The sequence below is a fragment of the Scomber scombrus genome, chromosome 3 (genome assembly GCF_963691925.1).
Source record: "Scomber scombrus chromosome 3, fScoSco1.1, whole genome shotgun sequence".
NCBI classification, from domain to species: domain Eukaryota; kingdom Metazoa; phylum Chordata; class Actinopteri; order Scombriformes; family Scombridae; genus Scomber; species Scomber scombrus.
In genome coordinates this window covers 17,955,256-17,972,239 of record NC_084972.1, presented here as the reverse complement: position 1 = coordinate 17,972,239, position 16,984 = coordinate 17,955,256, and the positions used below count along the sequence as shown (strand labels likewise).

The window sequence follows — 16,984 nt, the reverse complement described above, 5'->3', positions numbered from 1 at the left end:
ACACGGGTGATTTTAATTATTGTACCTAATTAGATCTCTTCGGGCACAATAATTTAGTTAGAATAGCACAAATGACACTTTTCTTATTGGAACACCGAATCTGTGTTACAGAAGATTAGAAAATTGTGTTATAATGTAGTGCAAATTTTGTTTTCATGCTTTGGTTGTTTTGAACACTGCACTATGTTAACAGATGACATGCTGGCAGATGTTAATGGGGTTTTTATTTTGGGACAAACAGCAGATGGGACAGTCTCCAATCTGGGAATTAATGGTGGGTGAAACTGACCTGTCTTTGTGACCAGGCATATGCTGTTTGAGGTGATGTTAATCTGGTCTGCAGAACTCTCACTATTTTTTCTGCTGATTATTCTGTAACAGAATTTAAAACCACTAATTTGTTACCCACAATACACAAGACTGGTGAAATGGTTGCATCAAAACTACTGTCATCAAGTCAGGGGACTCTGCCTTCACTTCGATTCATTAGGGGATGTTTTTGGTAATGTGATTTATCTTGGTTTAGCAATCATGCTGGTAGTCAAAGCTTTTTTTTTTCCACATCAAAGAACCCTTTCCCACTTTGTTTCATCACGGAGCCTCTGAAAACACTGGTGACATTTTACCATGCAGTTCTGTTTCTACTCAATTTCAACATACAATTTATGTGACTTAATGACATTTGTGACAAATACAAGTTACACTTTCAATTTCACCTTTTAAAACAGCAAATTTATTTGTCTTTAAAAAATAAAAAAAATCAACTAAAAAGTATTACTATTTCATTGTCACTAATAGAACAGTACGGAAGCACTGAGTCTTTGAGCACTTTAAACGCTCTTCAAGTATGTTAATTCAGTTCACGGATTATTCTTCTGCAGTGAAGAATCCACTAGGATAGTAGGATCCAGTTGGCCAAGAGGGCAGGGTCACAGCTCCAAACAAAAGGTTCTTGATATCAATATCATGGTTGTGGCAGAACGGGTGTTATTGACTTCACACATCCAAAGGGAACAAGTCAAGAACCCACCATTATTTGATCCAGTGACAAGTCTGATTCCACAGCAATGTAGCTGATGTGCAAGCACCCCATTCTTCAGAGATCAGTGAGCAGGAAGAGGAAGAGTTGATCACACAAGCTTAAAGCTGAGAGGAGCAGGTAAAGGAGAAAGAAATACTGTAGCAGACTGATAAAAGCCAGAGAAAGAACTTAGAAAAACAGAGCAGAATGTGGAAAATTGAATCAGCAGATAACTGTCAGCTCATTACAATTAAAAGAAATAAGAAGCCATCATTTAGCTGTATTAAAAATAGAACTTCAAAACAATACCACTTGAATCAGCTCAAAATTAATAAAACTCTGAATTACTATTTCTTCAGTGGAGAAACAATGTAAAATTTTCCACATGTAAACAAATTCACTCAGAAGAGAGAAATCAAGTGTGCAGTTCTCTCAGCCCCTCCTTCAACTATACCCCCATTCACCCTTACAGTGTGTGCATGTGCCACAATTTCACCAATGATAGCAAGTCAATACCAAACATCCCACCTTTTCTCACCTTATTCTCCATTTTATTCTTTTCAAAACACACTCCAGAAAGGGATGAGGTGATAAACCTCTGATGCAATCCCCCTGAGTGTTTTGAAAAGCTTCCCAACGGGAAGAAAATGTAGGATTATTGAGATTCAACTCCCTGTATGGGTCAATGTCTTCAGCTTACACATCCGCCCCAAACCCTCTGCTCCTTCATCATTTAAATAAGCCTGTCCAAGCCGGTCATCTGGGGTGCAGGAGAAAGCGATGCAGATACTCTGAAATAGCATCCCAGTGCCTCCAGAGGAAGGCGAGGAGGATTACTAGGAGTAGCGTAGAAAACGTGCGGCTGCGTGTTTTCATTAAGGGGACTACACAGTTAGCCACTGTGGACACAAACACCAAAAGGACCGCCATGACAGCTAGCAGCACATTGATAAGTTTTCCAAGAAGTGTCCGCGCTGTGGCATTCTCCAAACCTTCGAGCTGCACCACCTGCTGCTGCTGCTGCTGCAGCTCCATCTTGGAGATACGTGTCTGGCATGCCTCCAGCGCCTCCTGCAGGTCAGAGTGAAAACTGTCAGTGAAATGGCTCTGATAAAAAAGCTGAAACATTGTAGAAATGCTGGTGAAGCTTACTTGAATATCCCTCGCTCTTTCATAAGACTGATAAGCAATCTTCTCCTCCATGCTGGCTAGTTCCTGTTTCAAGTTCAGAATTTCATTCTGATGCAGCTCCGTCAAGTCATTCAGCTGTTCTTCTAAACGTTCACACCTGCAAATAGTGACAAAAGTACATCACAAACCGAGCATTTTTCTTTCTATCATGCATACCTTCTGTACTAAACTATAAAGACCTACGTTACCTGTATCGTTCCTCTTGTAGGGCCTCAATGATCATTGTATAGTCCCGCTGATAATGGGCTTTCAAGTTTTCAAATGACTCCTCAAGTCGACCTTGGTTATCCCGCAGTTCTTGTATCTCATGGAGTATAGTATCAAAGCCTGAGACCTGGACATTATCAAGGGTATTGCCCCTAGAGCTAGGGGGGCCTCCAGGGGCTCCAGTGGTACTGTTGGCTCCTGCAGAGCCAGAAGTAGCACTGGAACAGTCATCATCACTGGCAAACTTTGGGCTGGACTGCAACTGTCCAGTCCCAAGGGTCCTCGTTCCCCCAGGGCCAACGCCTTCGTCTCCCTGGGTTTCCTCCAGAGAGTCTTTCAGGCCTGCAATGTTATCAGCGCTGCCAAACTTGTTACGGATGAGGGAAGCTATTTCTCTCGGCTTGGACACCACAGCTCCAGCTGCAGAATGAGTAGCTTGAGAGAAGCTGGACAGGCCACCTGTCACCTGTAATGACAATATAGCCTGTGTCAAGTTGCTATGTGACATCTGGTTTAATCACAATAAATAGTGCAATAGGTGCACAATAGAGGATTTCTCTGTGGGCAGAAATGTCTAGTCTAGTATAGTGTGTGTGTGTGTGTGTGTGTGTGTGTGTGTGTGTGTGTGTGTGTGTGTGTGTGTGTGTGTGTGTGTGTGTGTGTGTGTGTGTGTGTGTGTGTGTGTGTGTGTGTGTGTGTGTGTGTGTGTGTGTGTGTGTGTGTGTGTGTGTGCATTCAATATTCAGCTTTCAATATGAAGGTTTGAAAATGGAGAGCACAGAATGCACACACGCTGCATTGTAAAATAAAATGTTGTCACTGCCAGAAGGATAAACAACTAAAACTATTGTTGGAAGCCATTTGTTTGTGTTGTTATTTGAGCACTCAATAAAATATGATTTTGTGTGTTACGCAAAGGTTCATGATGTATGGCTGGTACATGGAAAACTCATTTTTAATGAGGTCTATCTCTGTAAGCTTTTACCAAAACACCAGTGTGACCATTGTGCTGCCAATAACATTTAGCACTACCAACCAACAACTATTATGTCTATGGTTTTAAGCATGCCCACCACAAAGCCAAGCACAGATGCAAAATTTTAAAAAAAATATAAAAACTACATTTCAAAAGATTAGTGTCACTTCACTTAATTATTAAATAAAAAATAAATATCCAATCACCTGGAAGTTCTGTACGGCCATACTTGACTTCTGCTGCCTCCACTGTACAGTGGTGGAAACACAGTAAAACCAGACTTTTGTCACCATAGCAGAGATGAGAAACTTTTCCTCCAGAATCAATGTTATTCCATAAATGAGACAGACTTTTCTGTGATTATTGGATGCTTTGAGCAGCATTATCCAATGACTATTATTAATTTCCATTGTATAAGTGATAGAAGTGAACATCTAATATAAAAATAAATAAATCAAATAAAACAAACAATTTGCACAGCTACATACCACTGGGGAAAAGTGGGAAAAAAAACATTTTGTTCAATCTTGGTGAATTGACCCTTTGACTGGAACAACTGAGGAACTAATTCAGACTTCTGCTTTTAGGTTAGACAGCTACCTCTGGTATAATACTGCTACAAACAATTATCAAAGACGTTTCTCACAGCAGACATTTTGACTCTGCTCCAATTACATGAGACAGCAAACCATGCCAGTGAGTCAGCACGCACCGTACTGGCAAACCTAAATGAAATGCAGCTATTAACATGTTTTAACAGCTGTGTTTGGCAAGTCAAATGTCTTTCATGAGATTGGTCTATTAACTTCTAAGTTGTCCATTTATCAGTCTACTAATGTAGATGACCTAGTTTAAACATTTTTGTTTAAAGAGATATATAACATGTAATCTTTAGTCAATAAAATGAAATAAATCCTTTGAAATAATTCAGAGAAAGAGCATTTTGGCAACAAAAGAACACTTAAAGCACTAGTGAAGCACACACCTTGGCTCCAACGTCTTTCAGCCCCTGGTGCATGTCTCGGAAAACATCTTTGGGCTGGCGAGGGATGCCATTGTGCTCCACCTCACGGAGCTTCCGGTGGTAGTGCTCCAGCTTCCTCTGCAGTTGCTGGATAGTCTGAGCCGACTTTTGGTTTTTCTTCTCAAACACTTGTTTGATGCGTGTACTCTGCTGTTTGTCTGCATTATTAGCCAGTTTCAGGTATTCGGCTACATTGTCATCACGCGCCGTTTGTTCAATTTTGATTTGTTCTGTGAGCTTGAGGATCTTCTGTTGTAGTTGAGCAATGGCCTGCTTAGTTCGCTGGGGGTCTGGGGTACTGTCGACTACATCATATCCATCTGCACTGTAGGAAACGGCATTGGGTGACACTGCAGGTCCTGATCCATCATAACGATCCAGCTGTTGAAAGAAGTCAATAGAAGTCAACTATAAAATGTGAGAGAAATACTGTTTAAATCTCACTGTCACAGATTTTTCAGTTATACACTGTAATGAAAGCACTGGGTGAAGTAATAGTGATATTACATCTGTAATCTCATGTTCTCTCCCCCTCTAGTGTGTATATAAATAAAAAAGCTGAATTATTATATACCGTATTTAACATTTATGTCACTACTCATTTCAAACAGCACCTGCAAGGTTCCCTTTTGGCTTTCATGTCACAGCTCTTGTTCCAGGATACGTACAGGACCAGTCAAAAGTTTAGACACGTACATGTGTGAGGAGACCTACCCGGTGAAGTATGTAAAAACTATAAAGTCAACCCTCTGGGTCTATCAGGGCCCAAACAAATAGGACTGCTTAGCCTTCAGAAGACTTAACAGTGTTAGACATCCCACACCAGTGTTGCATTCTCACCAAATACAAACACAAACCAAAAATCCTTAACAAACAGGTTCTTGGATAATGTTTTTTTTAATCTTTATTTGTTTAAAAAGGGACAAGTAGTGTTTTATGGATGATATTCTTCACTGAATAAAGGATGTACATCCCGGTATCTGCTTCTGAGGAGTCATCAGCATGGACATCAGCTGAGCATTGTTGAATACAAATAACAGGTCATAAAAGGTTTTCTAAGAGGAGCTGGAACAGGAAGCGGCAATATTTTATATGTGACATCTGTTGATAAACTTCATTTCAGCCTACACTGAATTGCAAGAGCATTCAAGACAGGTTGAAGGCTGGAATTTTGACTTTCAGGGAGTCTCTCCATTATGTTCACGTCGTGTTTTGAAGCTTTGACCATGTCATCATCATAAGAGTATACGGTACTAGTCAAAAATCTGGACACTCTTTTTCATTCAAGAGAATGAAGCGGTGCATCCAAGCTTTGGACTGGTATTGTAAATAACAAGAAACATAATACTGTAACTTCCCTTTAACAAAGCCCAAGAGTCTTTATCATCATTTTTGTGATCACTGATGACAAAGGCATGTAAGCCCTTCCCTATTTTAGAATTTCTTTGGTAATAACACTGAAGATTTTAGTTTCAGATCATCATGAACAATCTGTGTAAGAAAAAACAACAAAGTCATCCCACAAGTTTCAATTTATTTAGCCCTGCAAGTCTTCTCTGACCTTAAGTACACTCAGAGACAGCAAAAGCTAAATTTAGAAAGGCTTAAAGGCACATAGTGACCAACCACTCAAAGGCAATCTCTGACCTTGCGCAGCTGACAGCTCTTCTACCCTTTCACCCGTTCATCCACATAAACCATTAACAGCCTTTTATCACAATAGCTCTGTTAACTTAGTTTTGACATTCTTGCACAGATATTAAAGCATGAGTCTGTTTTATCTTTTGTTTTTACAGCTAAAAAGCCACGGGGATGCTGACAAACAAAGCATTTGTTTCTTCATGAGTGCACGCTGCCTATGTACTACTGTTTGAATCTGAATGTTGTCCTAAAGCAAACCTTTCTAAGAATGCCGGATTAGAGATTTTCAGAAAAAGCATAAATCAGACTCTTTAAGAACAACTTTAAAGCTCCAGAAAACTTGGTTTCAAATCTCAAATATTTAGCTTGTTCATTACTAATTAAGCAACAACCATAGTTGGGAAAATAGAGCATATCCATAATTATTATTTATAGAGACTCTAAAACTCACCCTGGCTGTGTGGGTGTAGTGTGATCAGATTTGACTGACAGTGTAAGAAAATAACATTTTGATTAAAATTCTGATTGATGCACGAAAATAAGTGACATCAGCTTTTTCCGAGCCCCGCTTCAAATCAGTGGACAAAGTGAGGCAAATACAAAAATCTGTCATGTCAAATAACCGAAACTGTAGAAACTTTGGCAGAACTTGTGTTCATGGAAGACCTTGTTGCTCACAGAACAAAGCTCACTGAGTGGAAGACCACCTAATTGGACTTACCCTGTCATGCTCCTCAGTGGAGTGGTAACCAGAGGTTAGGAGCATGTCTGCCAGAGCAGGGCTGGTTGGTGTGTCTGTGGTTGAGGAGGAGCGCGGGCGTCCAGCCTGCAGCAGTGCCTCATGGGTGCTGCGCCGGTGGATCTGGGGGCTACCTTTCTGGGGAGGATCCCCAGTTACCCCCGCCTTGCTGCGGCGGCTCTGCAGGCTGGTGCCTCGCTTCATCATCGGTGGAGCACCTCGGATCTGTTGCAGAACGCGGCTCAGAGCTGCGGGAGGGGCGGAAGCAGCAGGGTTGTCAGAATCCAAAGAGAGAGCCGAGGAGGCAGGAGCGTCCCCTACTTCTGACCCTACATCTGTGGGTTCGGAGGGAGGGGCGCCTGTGCAGGACAAGGCGGAGTCATGTGGGGAAACTGAGGAGCGTCGGCGCTGTGGCTGGAAGAACTGCTTTAGGCCATGGCCCAACGCTCCCATGTTCTCCAGGGCATTATGGGTGATTTTGGACAAGCCGTGCTCTGACTCCGATGCCCTCCTACCAACCTCCGTCTCCGCTCGGCCTCCTGCGTCCGGCTCCTCTGGACTCTGCTCACTACTACCCTGATCCATCAGAGACCTCCAGTTTCACAGTGAGGTTCTACTTGGGGGTGCAGGGGACTAGCTACGCCCCTTCAACACCCCCCCCCCCCCCCCCTCTGAGAGGCTGGTTGAAAGCCGGGAAGCAGAGGGGATGGCATTCAGTTGGGCCTTTTGAGTGGACATGCATCTGTGGCTTTGCTCAAAGTCATGCTTATCTACCACAAAAGGAAAATAAAATGAATTATGACATGCAGCAGCGAGTGATGAACAAAATAAGCAGAATACAAAACAACAGAAAGCAAAGTAAACTGGGTTGACACAGACATGACCATGTTTTTGCTGTTCAATATAATTTTTTTTACATTTTGACCAATCAACTTTTGGCAAACAATCCATCACTGAGGAAGGTTTGATATTTTCATGTGGCATGTCTTAGAGCGCCAACCCACTAATACAAAAAACAGTCTACAAAGTAAACAAGCTTTTGAAAACAGTTTCTGAAATGCTCCAAGATTCATTTAGAGTTCATGTTACTGGTTGGTGCCGTATTGACATTTTTCATTGTATATTTCTGAGCCTTCAAGCCCAGCTGTATAAAACCCCTCATTATTGTTGGCATTTCAGAAAGTATTCATTATGGAAATTTATAAATCAACATAATTGAGAGCACTTGGATGATACTAACAAAGACTACAGAGTGTGAAAAAAAATGTAAATGAAATACTAAATGGACGTGAAAGATATATTAACCTATTGAGGGTTCAGTGATCCCTGGTGGTCTCCTCTTTGCATCTCATATTATAACAAGGCTAAATCCTGTAATGTAAAGGTTCATACCAAGCATACATTCAAGCCTTCTGGTTTATCAAAATGTCACAAGACAGCGATAAAGAAAGTACGAGAGGTGAGACAGTGTGATAGAGCACTTACCATCAGCCCCGCCTCTCCTCTTCTGACTCACAACTCAGGGCTGGCTACATGAAGCAGAAATATACAGAAAAATATAAAATTAGAACATGTTTTGTCCTGTCAGGGGGGAAAAAAGCAATCTTTGGGTATGCAAGGTTTTTAAAAAAGGCACAGTGAGTCAAATAATTCAACCCAGTGGTAACTGGTAATGGATGGATGACCATTACGAACATGCTGACTATAAGAAACTGTCGAAGAGCTAATGGACCATTGTTTTAAATCGAGGGCCAACAGTAAGACAATGCACGATGCGCTTTTTTATGTTTAAGGAAACGATCGTCCATAGCAACTAATGTGGTGTTTACATGACCCAACATTTATTTGGCATCAGCTCTAGACTCACTGTTGGAGTGATAACACTCAGAAACAAAACGTGACATGAACGGTCTAAGGAGCTGTCACTGCGCAGCTCATCTGTAGCTCCTACGGGGGGGGCTGTTAGCCTGTCAAGGATCTGTCCTCATTTTATTCAAGGCCAACCAACGGGCCTACACAACAAACATCTTTTTATTCACATTTGATGATTTCTTACATGACTACATGGATATTAGCTTTAAGAGGTTTTTTACAGTACATGTACTCATTTGACGCCATCAGCGATACACTCGGCTGGTTAGACATGTTTTTAATCACGTGGACTCAAACCCACAACCTGAGCACTCATGAACAGCAGCCAGACATAAATCTGAAGTTTTGATTTGTTTGATTTGCACGTGTTCAAAACACCTGCATTATACCAAGGATGTAAACCAAAACCTCTACTGACTTTTTCAGTACATTATCAAATGTACACTTGCTGCTTTTCACAAAAGGCTAAAGTACAATATATTTCTCAATAGCACTTTTCTGTCGTTGAGCAACCAGACAGAGTGTTGTTTCCCTAAGCACTCAAGAAAGTATCCAAAGCCTACAAGTGATGGGTCTGACTCTATACTAAAATGACTCCATGAGTCAGCAAAGCTACAAAGTATCACTTAACACGCCAGCAGCACAATCGAGCATCAACAGCACTATGACATGCTCCATTAGTGATACACACTGACTCATTATGTGCTGGTCCTGCTGTTAGAGCTGCAGTGTTGGATAAGAAAGCACTTTGTTAAAGGATGGGTGGCAGAGAATAACAGTTTGATAATAAAATAACAGTTCCACTACCAAGGTTTGCTGATTAGCATCCTTCAACAAAAAGACCATTCAAATTTTAAGTTGTTGAATGTTCACTCGCTCATTTCGCTCAGTACTCAAAAACATTAATTATTTGCATGAAGCATCGTTTGCCCTGCAATAATACTGTAATACTGAAAACTGTCTACCGGTAACTCTAAACTGGATTTTCTCAAAAATAAATTCATATTTTTTGGGATCTTACAACAAACCACGATGAAGTCTCTGTAGACTTAAACATAACACAATTACATAGACAACTAAAAACTAAGATCCACCTACAGATGTCTCTGATCTTTAATATCAAACAGCAGCTATTTGAGTCACAGCCACAGTGCATTAAGCATTGAACACTGTAAATTTAAGACTAGATGTGGAGCTATATCTTCCATCAGCAGTGTAAATACAAAGGCATCCGACTCCTCCAGGCTCAGATCTAAGTGTTCTCTCTGAAGTGGGTCAAACAACATTCGCCTGTCACTCTCTGAACATGCAGAGCATCGAGGTCACTCAGACATCTACAGAGTGCACGTCTAGATGCATTTAAGCTTATAAATGTGTTGAGGAAATGGGTCCAAATTCAATCTGGAGGCAATTTGTATTCTTGTGTTACTGCTACGTCACAGACCTACAAACACTGTTACAGTTTGCCATCTTCCCATATCGGCTACAATTATATATTAAGAACTGGGGTGAATTGTTTTCTTGCAGAAGGGAACGTTTTATTGCATAGGGAAATACAGGTGAAAATGAGTTTAAACTGTTAAAATCATATACTAACCGCAATAAATCATGAGGGTATGTTATATTTAGCTTAGAGCGACACTCGAATCAGCAGATAAACATACCTTCAGATGTGGTCATCAGCAAACGATGTGTGGATCCGTTAACACAGAAAAAGGAATAATAGTCTGAGTGAATTTCCTGCAACACTTCCTCTCGCTAATTCTTCCAAGAGGAAATCTGGTGGGATAGCTGTTAAACTTTAGTCAGCTGTTTCCGTGGACATTTAGAAAAATCACGTGCTGCAGAGAAAAAAAAGAAAGAAATAGGAATTAGAAACCGTTTGTTACAAGGGGACGCTGCCACTTTAAAACTCTCAATAACACAGGTGTCTTTCTTAGAAATGTTGGTGCTTTTATGATAGTTTTCATACACGTAAGTTAAAGTGGTGCCATATGAACATAAGTCTACTGTAGCCAAATGCTAAAAGGATTTTCCAAAAAAAAAACAACAAAAAAAACACACTGTATAGACTCATAAAAGGACTCCCTCTTTATCATCACTTATGACCCACTATAAGTGTGTGGTGGTGTATTTATCTACAGAGACTACGTCCTCTGACTGTATTTTCCTATTATTTTGCTCTTTTTGGGACATTTCTGGGCATCAATCTTTGAGCAGCGGGTGTGAAGTCCCCCCATCCAGTAACAGCACACAGGGTGCGATGTCAGGACTCGTAGCGTAGCGGCCACACTACATCGCTGTCTCCGTTTCTCTCCTCTGGTCCGCTCTGCTCTCCGTCTTTGTGTCTTGGATGTATGAAGAGCAGCAGGTCTGTGTGTCTGCCTGAACGAGGACTGAGCCCCACACACACACAGCAGAGAGGCCACAGTGGACAGGATGAAACTCTGCAGTCACACAAAATTCGGCAAATCAGTGCCTTCCTGCAGGGTCGTTTGTCTTTATTTGTGCTTTAGATTGAAACCGCTGTGAAATAAATCAGAAAATGACGATTTATTTATCCGGTTCACAGCTTTCTCGTCACCAGCACTGCTTTTGCACTCTTCATTCATTAGCTCGTTTGACCACCAGCTTGCTCTCTCGCTCTCTCTAATCCAGGGAGGACAACTTTGAATGCTGTGTGTTTACAAACACCAACAGACAAATCCTTAGTAGTGTACCTTTAAAAAAAAAAAAAAAGGTCCCCTGTGGAGTTTTTAACTACTAGTGGCAATGTTTTGATGAGAAGGACATGTACTGTTTCAGCCACTCCAAGAACTACACCTCCTGTCCCAACATTATTTCAAAAGGGCTCGCAGCTCTATCCAGCCCTGCAGGCCCGACCCTCTACAAAGTGGGTAAAAGGTACATAATAAAACAGCTAGAACAGTCTGGTAAGTTCAGAAAATTAGATCTTTTACAGTAATGGAGCATTTAAAACCAGGAAAAGACAACTGATGACATATCGCGATATTACAATATCCAAAATCTAAGATGATATCTAGTCTCATATCACGATACTGATATCATTTCAATATATTGCCCAGCCCTAGCATGCAGGTTAACAGTTAAAACTCCACAGGGCACCTTGAATGTCAGACAAGTTACAAGACACATACTCTCTGAAACCGGAGTCCAGTCTTGTCAATACAAAAAGCTTGTGAAAGTCAGTGGCTTTAAAACTTAGATACCGTCCAGACATGTTTTAAAATACTCTGAATAATAATGTGTCTAATAGCCACAAAAAAAGTGCAATTACCTAGTTACAAATTCTTACAACATTTCCTGCTTCTCCCTCACTAAAACAAAATCCACAATCTATGAATATGTAATTATTTTTCATTTAAAAAGGTTTGACTGCTGGATACAAGAGGTCTCTTACTACATTTCTAGTGTGTGTGTGTGTTCACTCGAGGCTTCAAGTTTTCACATCACACTTGTGTAAGTTAAATATTGGACCATGATCAGCTTCCAAAATAAGTCATGCTGGTAGGGTACATTTCTTTAACTTTGATTTTCAATGAGCACTTTCCATTTTTAAGCAGTTGAATGTGAAAACAGCCTTTAAACTCTGCACATACATCATTCTGCACAGTGAAGCTCAAACATTCAACTGAAGGAACACACTTTTTTGTTAAGACTTTAAATAGGAACAAGTGTTTCAAATTTGTACAGCACAGGCCTCTGAGGCCTTTCAGCTTAATTACTTGCATTATGTTAATTATTAGCTGAATAACCCCTTAGGGAACATCTGCAGGGCATGAGCCGTTAGTCTGCTTTCTAAGAGAGCCGCAGTTAAGCTAAAATCAATCAACGTGACATTTAAACGACGGATGTCTACATATGAACAACGCCCTCCGTGTAAGCACCGACACAGACAGTCATACGTGCACCGGGATGATCTCATCACCACCACTTGAGTTACGACACCTAATGTACCCATGAAGGTTCCTGTCTGTTCTTGTGCAAAACTTTCATTACAACACACCGACGTAAGAGAGCTCTCCACCCTAAACCCAGCCGACTACATTAGTAAACAATAAGTTACAGGTGCACTGAGTGTCATTAGCGTTAATTGTAGTGGCGGCTACACTAAACTAAAAGGCGTGTCGCTGCAGTAAACATTATTTAATACACAAATAAACGGATGAGCACGGTTCCTTAGTACCGTTGCTAAGTTACTGCACATAGCCTGAGCCCAACGGTTTTAGGTTAGCTGGAGTTAAGAAGAGGATGAAATTAGCAGCTCGCTAGCTAACGAGCGTAGGCCTGACCTTTACAAACACTCCACTTTGAGCTCTATTTGCTGAAAACGTCAATGTAGTTTATAGTTTTATTCCAGGGTGTCGCTAACCGTGGTGGAAGATGCACTCTGAATGCATCCGTGCCCCCCGTTTTGATGGCTTGTCTGCTCCTCCACCAGCAGCTAGCAGTCAAAGCTATCGTGGTGCACCGGAGGCTGTTCATTTTACTTTACGGTGCACACCGGTGCTGCTGTGCGGGGCGAGTTTATAAGTTGTATTAGTGTAGACACATTAGGGTCATTCTCCATGTTGTATTCATACCAGCTCCCCTAACCCCAGACTCAAACTGTTAAGTGTGCCGAGCTGGTAACAAACTGTTTACTACAATGCACAATTCATTTATTTTACAATAAACACTGACGCCTCTGTGTTCAGGGTTTAATACACATCAGGGCAGACAAAAGTGTGTGTGGTACCCTTGATATTCAAAGGTTAAGAGTCTATTCACAAATTATGGGCCCTGTGGCTTTCAAAGGGCTACAACTATTTAACAATTGTTGTCTGGCCAGTTTATATTGTTTTAAATATCTTTATTTGTGTTGATGGTTAAACAATCTGGCCTCCAGTGCAGTGCTAAATGTCAGGCCATGTTTTGCAAATAAGTTATGGAACAAGGGGAAAAAAATAATCAGTGCTACAGCTGCTAATAAAACAGACTCAGCTCTTGAGCTTTTAACTAGAGATGCACTGATCTGACTTTTTAAGTGCCAATACCTGGGCTTTGGGTATCAGCCTATATCGAGTATCGATCTGATATCAGTGTTTAATTAATGAACGGTATGCCTCACTGTGTGCAAGAGACTGGGATTTTTTTTTTTACAAGTAAGGCAACATCAGACTTGACTTAAACGTTGCTTTCCTAGTTGTGTACTACAAATTGTAACAAATAAATACATTTACTGAATGATGGTATACAAAACCAGACTGACCCATTGTCACTGATACCCAATCCAGTTATTTGAGTCAGCATCGGACCGATATCCTGCATCAATATTGGTGTCGGTGCATCTCTGTTTTTAACATCCAAGCTCACTGGCCAAACCAAACATTACTGATCAGATGCTGGCCTGTAATGTGACACACGAGGGACAAATTCTTGAATACAATCCAGTAGATTACTGTGAAATTATTTTTTTGTAGGAGTCTTCTCTCCACCTGTTTTAACACATTCAAGATACTGGATATGACATACTTGGCATGAGGCATGAGGGTAATGTTTCAGGACATAGTTGTTGTCGTATTAACACATAGGCTAGCCATTATGTACTTCTTAAATGTATGTTGTATTACAGTTAAATGTTACATGTTTAGCCATCAACCTCACAGGCAAATTATTTTCCCTCAATCTCTCTTAACGTACTTGCATCTTCAATCGAGTAATAAAGTACCACAGGTCTCATTACTGATCTACATATTGTTGCATCCGTTTTTGTCATTAACAACTTCAATTTTAAATGGTCAATTCCATTCAACTCCATTTTCCAGAGAGGCAGCAGTATATTACAGCACCCATCATAAAACGGTCCTCAGATGTAAAAAGCTCAAACACACCAGGTGAAGTCGGAGTGGAGGTATTGGGTGACCATCTGTCACATCCTCCCACCAGGCTCTCTTTAATCACACCTTTGAGTCTTGATTAAAAAGGTGGCGTATTAGTTCCCACGGTGTAAGTTTGCATCAGCTAAGAGTCCTCTCTTTATGGTAATAACAGCCAGCGCTTAATTGGGGACAAAGTCAAAGCTGTTCAGCTCAACGTAACGTCAAGTGGTACGATTCATTTTGCATTTCCTGGCCTGACCGCTGTGGAGAATATAATTGAATCAGGCCTGGGTGTTGCCTCCAAAGTTAAACCTTTTCTGATTGTGCCTATACGAAATGAGCAATGATTAAATTTTCCTATTAACTCTGATGTAAATAAACTTAACATCGCCCATCCAAACTATCCTGTGTGGTAAATCAGGCGCTTACTTTACTCGCCGCCCAGCCTGTCAGTTAGCAGACTGGCTAGGCTAGCTGCAGGCAAACAGGGCACGTCGCCGACTGGCAGCGGCGACAGCACACACACCGTTAATCAACCCCAACCCGCTGTGCAGGCTCGGATAACACAACATGGAAACACATTTCATTCACAGAGTAGCTCACAAAATGTGTGTTTTTGCTCGCTTGAACTTACATGGGCGCTGAGAGGATTGTGTTGATGACCGTTCATTTCTCCCGATGGTGGAACACTCCCACGGTGACGTCAATAGCGTGCTCGACGTCAGAACAGCTGAGCAACGGAGCGATAAGAATCCCAGTGAGGCAGGCAGGTGAGCCAGACACAGCTTTATGGCAAGGTTATGCATTTAGGACGGCAGTTTTAGACTCAAAGTGGCTGTGGTGACTATCGAGAAGGCTGGGGTCATGTCCTCAGGTTTTTTTTTTTCTCTCGACAAATTCGTGGTTTGTATCGAAGTCCATTTCCGCCAATGTGTTTTTTTTTTTAAACAACAAAAAAAATATCTCTCTCCCTCTCCCTCTCCCTCTCCCTCCCTCTCTTTTCCCCCCTCCCCCTCTCTTTTCCCCCCTCCCCCTCTCTTTTCCCCCCTCCCCCTCTCTTTTCCCCCCTCCCCCTCTCTTTCCCCCCCCCCCTCTTTTCCCCCCTCCCCCCTCTCCCCTCTCCCCCACAAGAAAATATGAAAAACCCTCCTGAATAGAGGTTGTAAAGCTCTTTTCCAAAACCCACCACATCTTCAGGTCCGCCCAATTAGTTAATTATTGACTGAACATTAAATCAGCAGCTATTTTATCAATCAAGTATTTTTGCTAAAGCAGATATTGAAAGCTGCTTCCAACCTTTTGAATAAATATTTACTTTTTGGGATCCTAATAAACTAAGTAACTAAACTTTTTGGGGTTTTGGACTGTAATACAAATCATGAGGTGGACCTCAGTGTTCCTAGAATCCAACCTACAGCTCTGAATGTCTTTACCCTTCGTTAAAAAAAAACAAATCCAGAAAGTTACCTTTCATATTTTGTTGCCATTTATTTTTCTCTCAAGAAAATGCACATTTCAAATCTCTCTCTCTCTCTAAATGCTATAAAGGCATCCATTTAGCCATGTCTGTGTTCATTAAAAGACATGAAGGGAAGTTTTTGATGTTCCTGGGAACCACCAATAATTCCTAAAGGATAATAGGGGAGCATGGTGCGTCGTTGATTCTGATCAGCTGAAGCAGGAGTTGGAGTCGTGGTTGGAGGATTTGGAGATACAGTCACGGGAGTCTCTTGAGGAGCTTACATATAAGGATATGGGTAGTAAAATGGCTTTCTAAGAGCAGGCTTTAGATTTGTAGTTGCAGTGCCTTCTGATGTGATAGAAGGAGCCACAGTTTGAGATTGAGTATTTTGTTTTTGAGGTGGATACTTAGGAAGGGGGTATATCATGGGGATCTGATAGGGCTGGGGATACATGTGTGGTTTGGGCTCCTGAACAGTCTGGGATTGATCATCTTTAGGCACGGGGCGTTTTGGGAATGACAAGAAAGAATATGGAGGGACTACTGCAAACTGTGGCTGATTAGGAGAATTAGGCTTCCCATCATGCTCAGTGCTAGCATCAGGAGGAGGAGGGGTTGTTGCATGGAAAATTCCAGGTACCATAGGGAATTGTGGGGGGAAATAAAAGGGATACTGCGGAGACTGTGGCATCTGAGGTAATTGGGCCGGGGGAGCAGCAGTGGGTATAGTAGCAGTAGACTGTGTTGGTGGCACAGGTTTGGGAAACAAGTGGCGCTGAAGGAACTGTGAATACTGTGGCATGAACTGGAATGGAGGGTGCTGAGCTGCAGGCACTTCTTGGTTTTTAGTGTCAGAGCCTGCAGCACCACCTGAAGGAAGCTTTGGCTGTTGTGGTGATGGTGCATCTGTGGGAGCAGTGGGATTCTGGGTTTGAGGAGAAGGCCCAGGAAACATTGGGTATTGTTCGA

The 16,984-nt window shown here is 41.6% G+C and overlaps 1 protein-coding gene across 1 annotated transcript; it reads right to left on the bottom strand.

Moving 5' to 3' along the window:
- Window positions 1-727: 727 nt before the first annotated feature.
- tmcc1b (transmembrane and coiled-coil domain family 1b) lies at window positions 728-15,237 on the bottom strand. Its single transcript, XM_062416603.1, has 8 exons — window positions 15,188-15,237; window positions 10,336-10,512; window positions 8,285-8,328; window positions 6,782-7,569; window positions 4,381-4,800; window positions 2,401-2,885; window positions 2,174-2,309; window positions 728-2,092 (listed from the first exon to the last, which is right to left on the bottom strand). Exons 4-8 carry the CDS (start codon window positions 7,382-7,384, stop codon window positions 1,778-1,780), a joined length of 1,959 nt encoding a protein of 652 aa, XP_062272587.1. The 5' UTR covers window positions 7,385-7,569; window positions 8,285-8,328; window positions 10,336-10,512; window positions 15,188-15,237; the 3' UTR covers window positions 728-1,777.
- Between the last annotated feature and the right edge of the window lie 1,747 nt (window positions 15,238-16,984).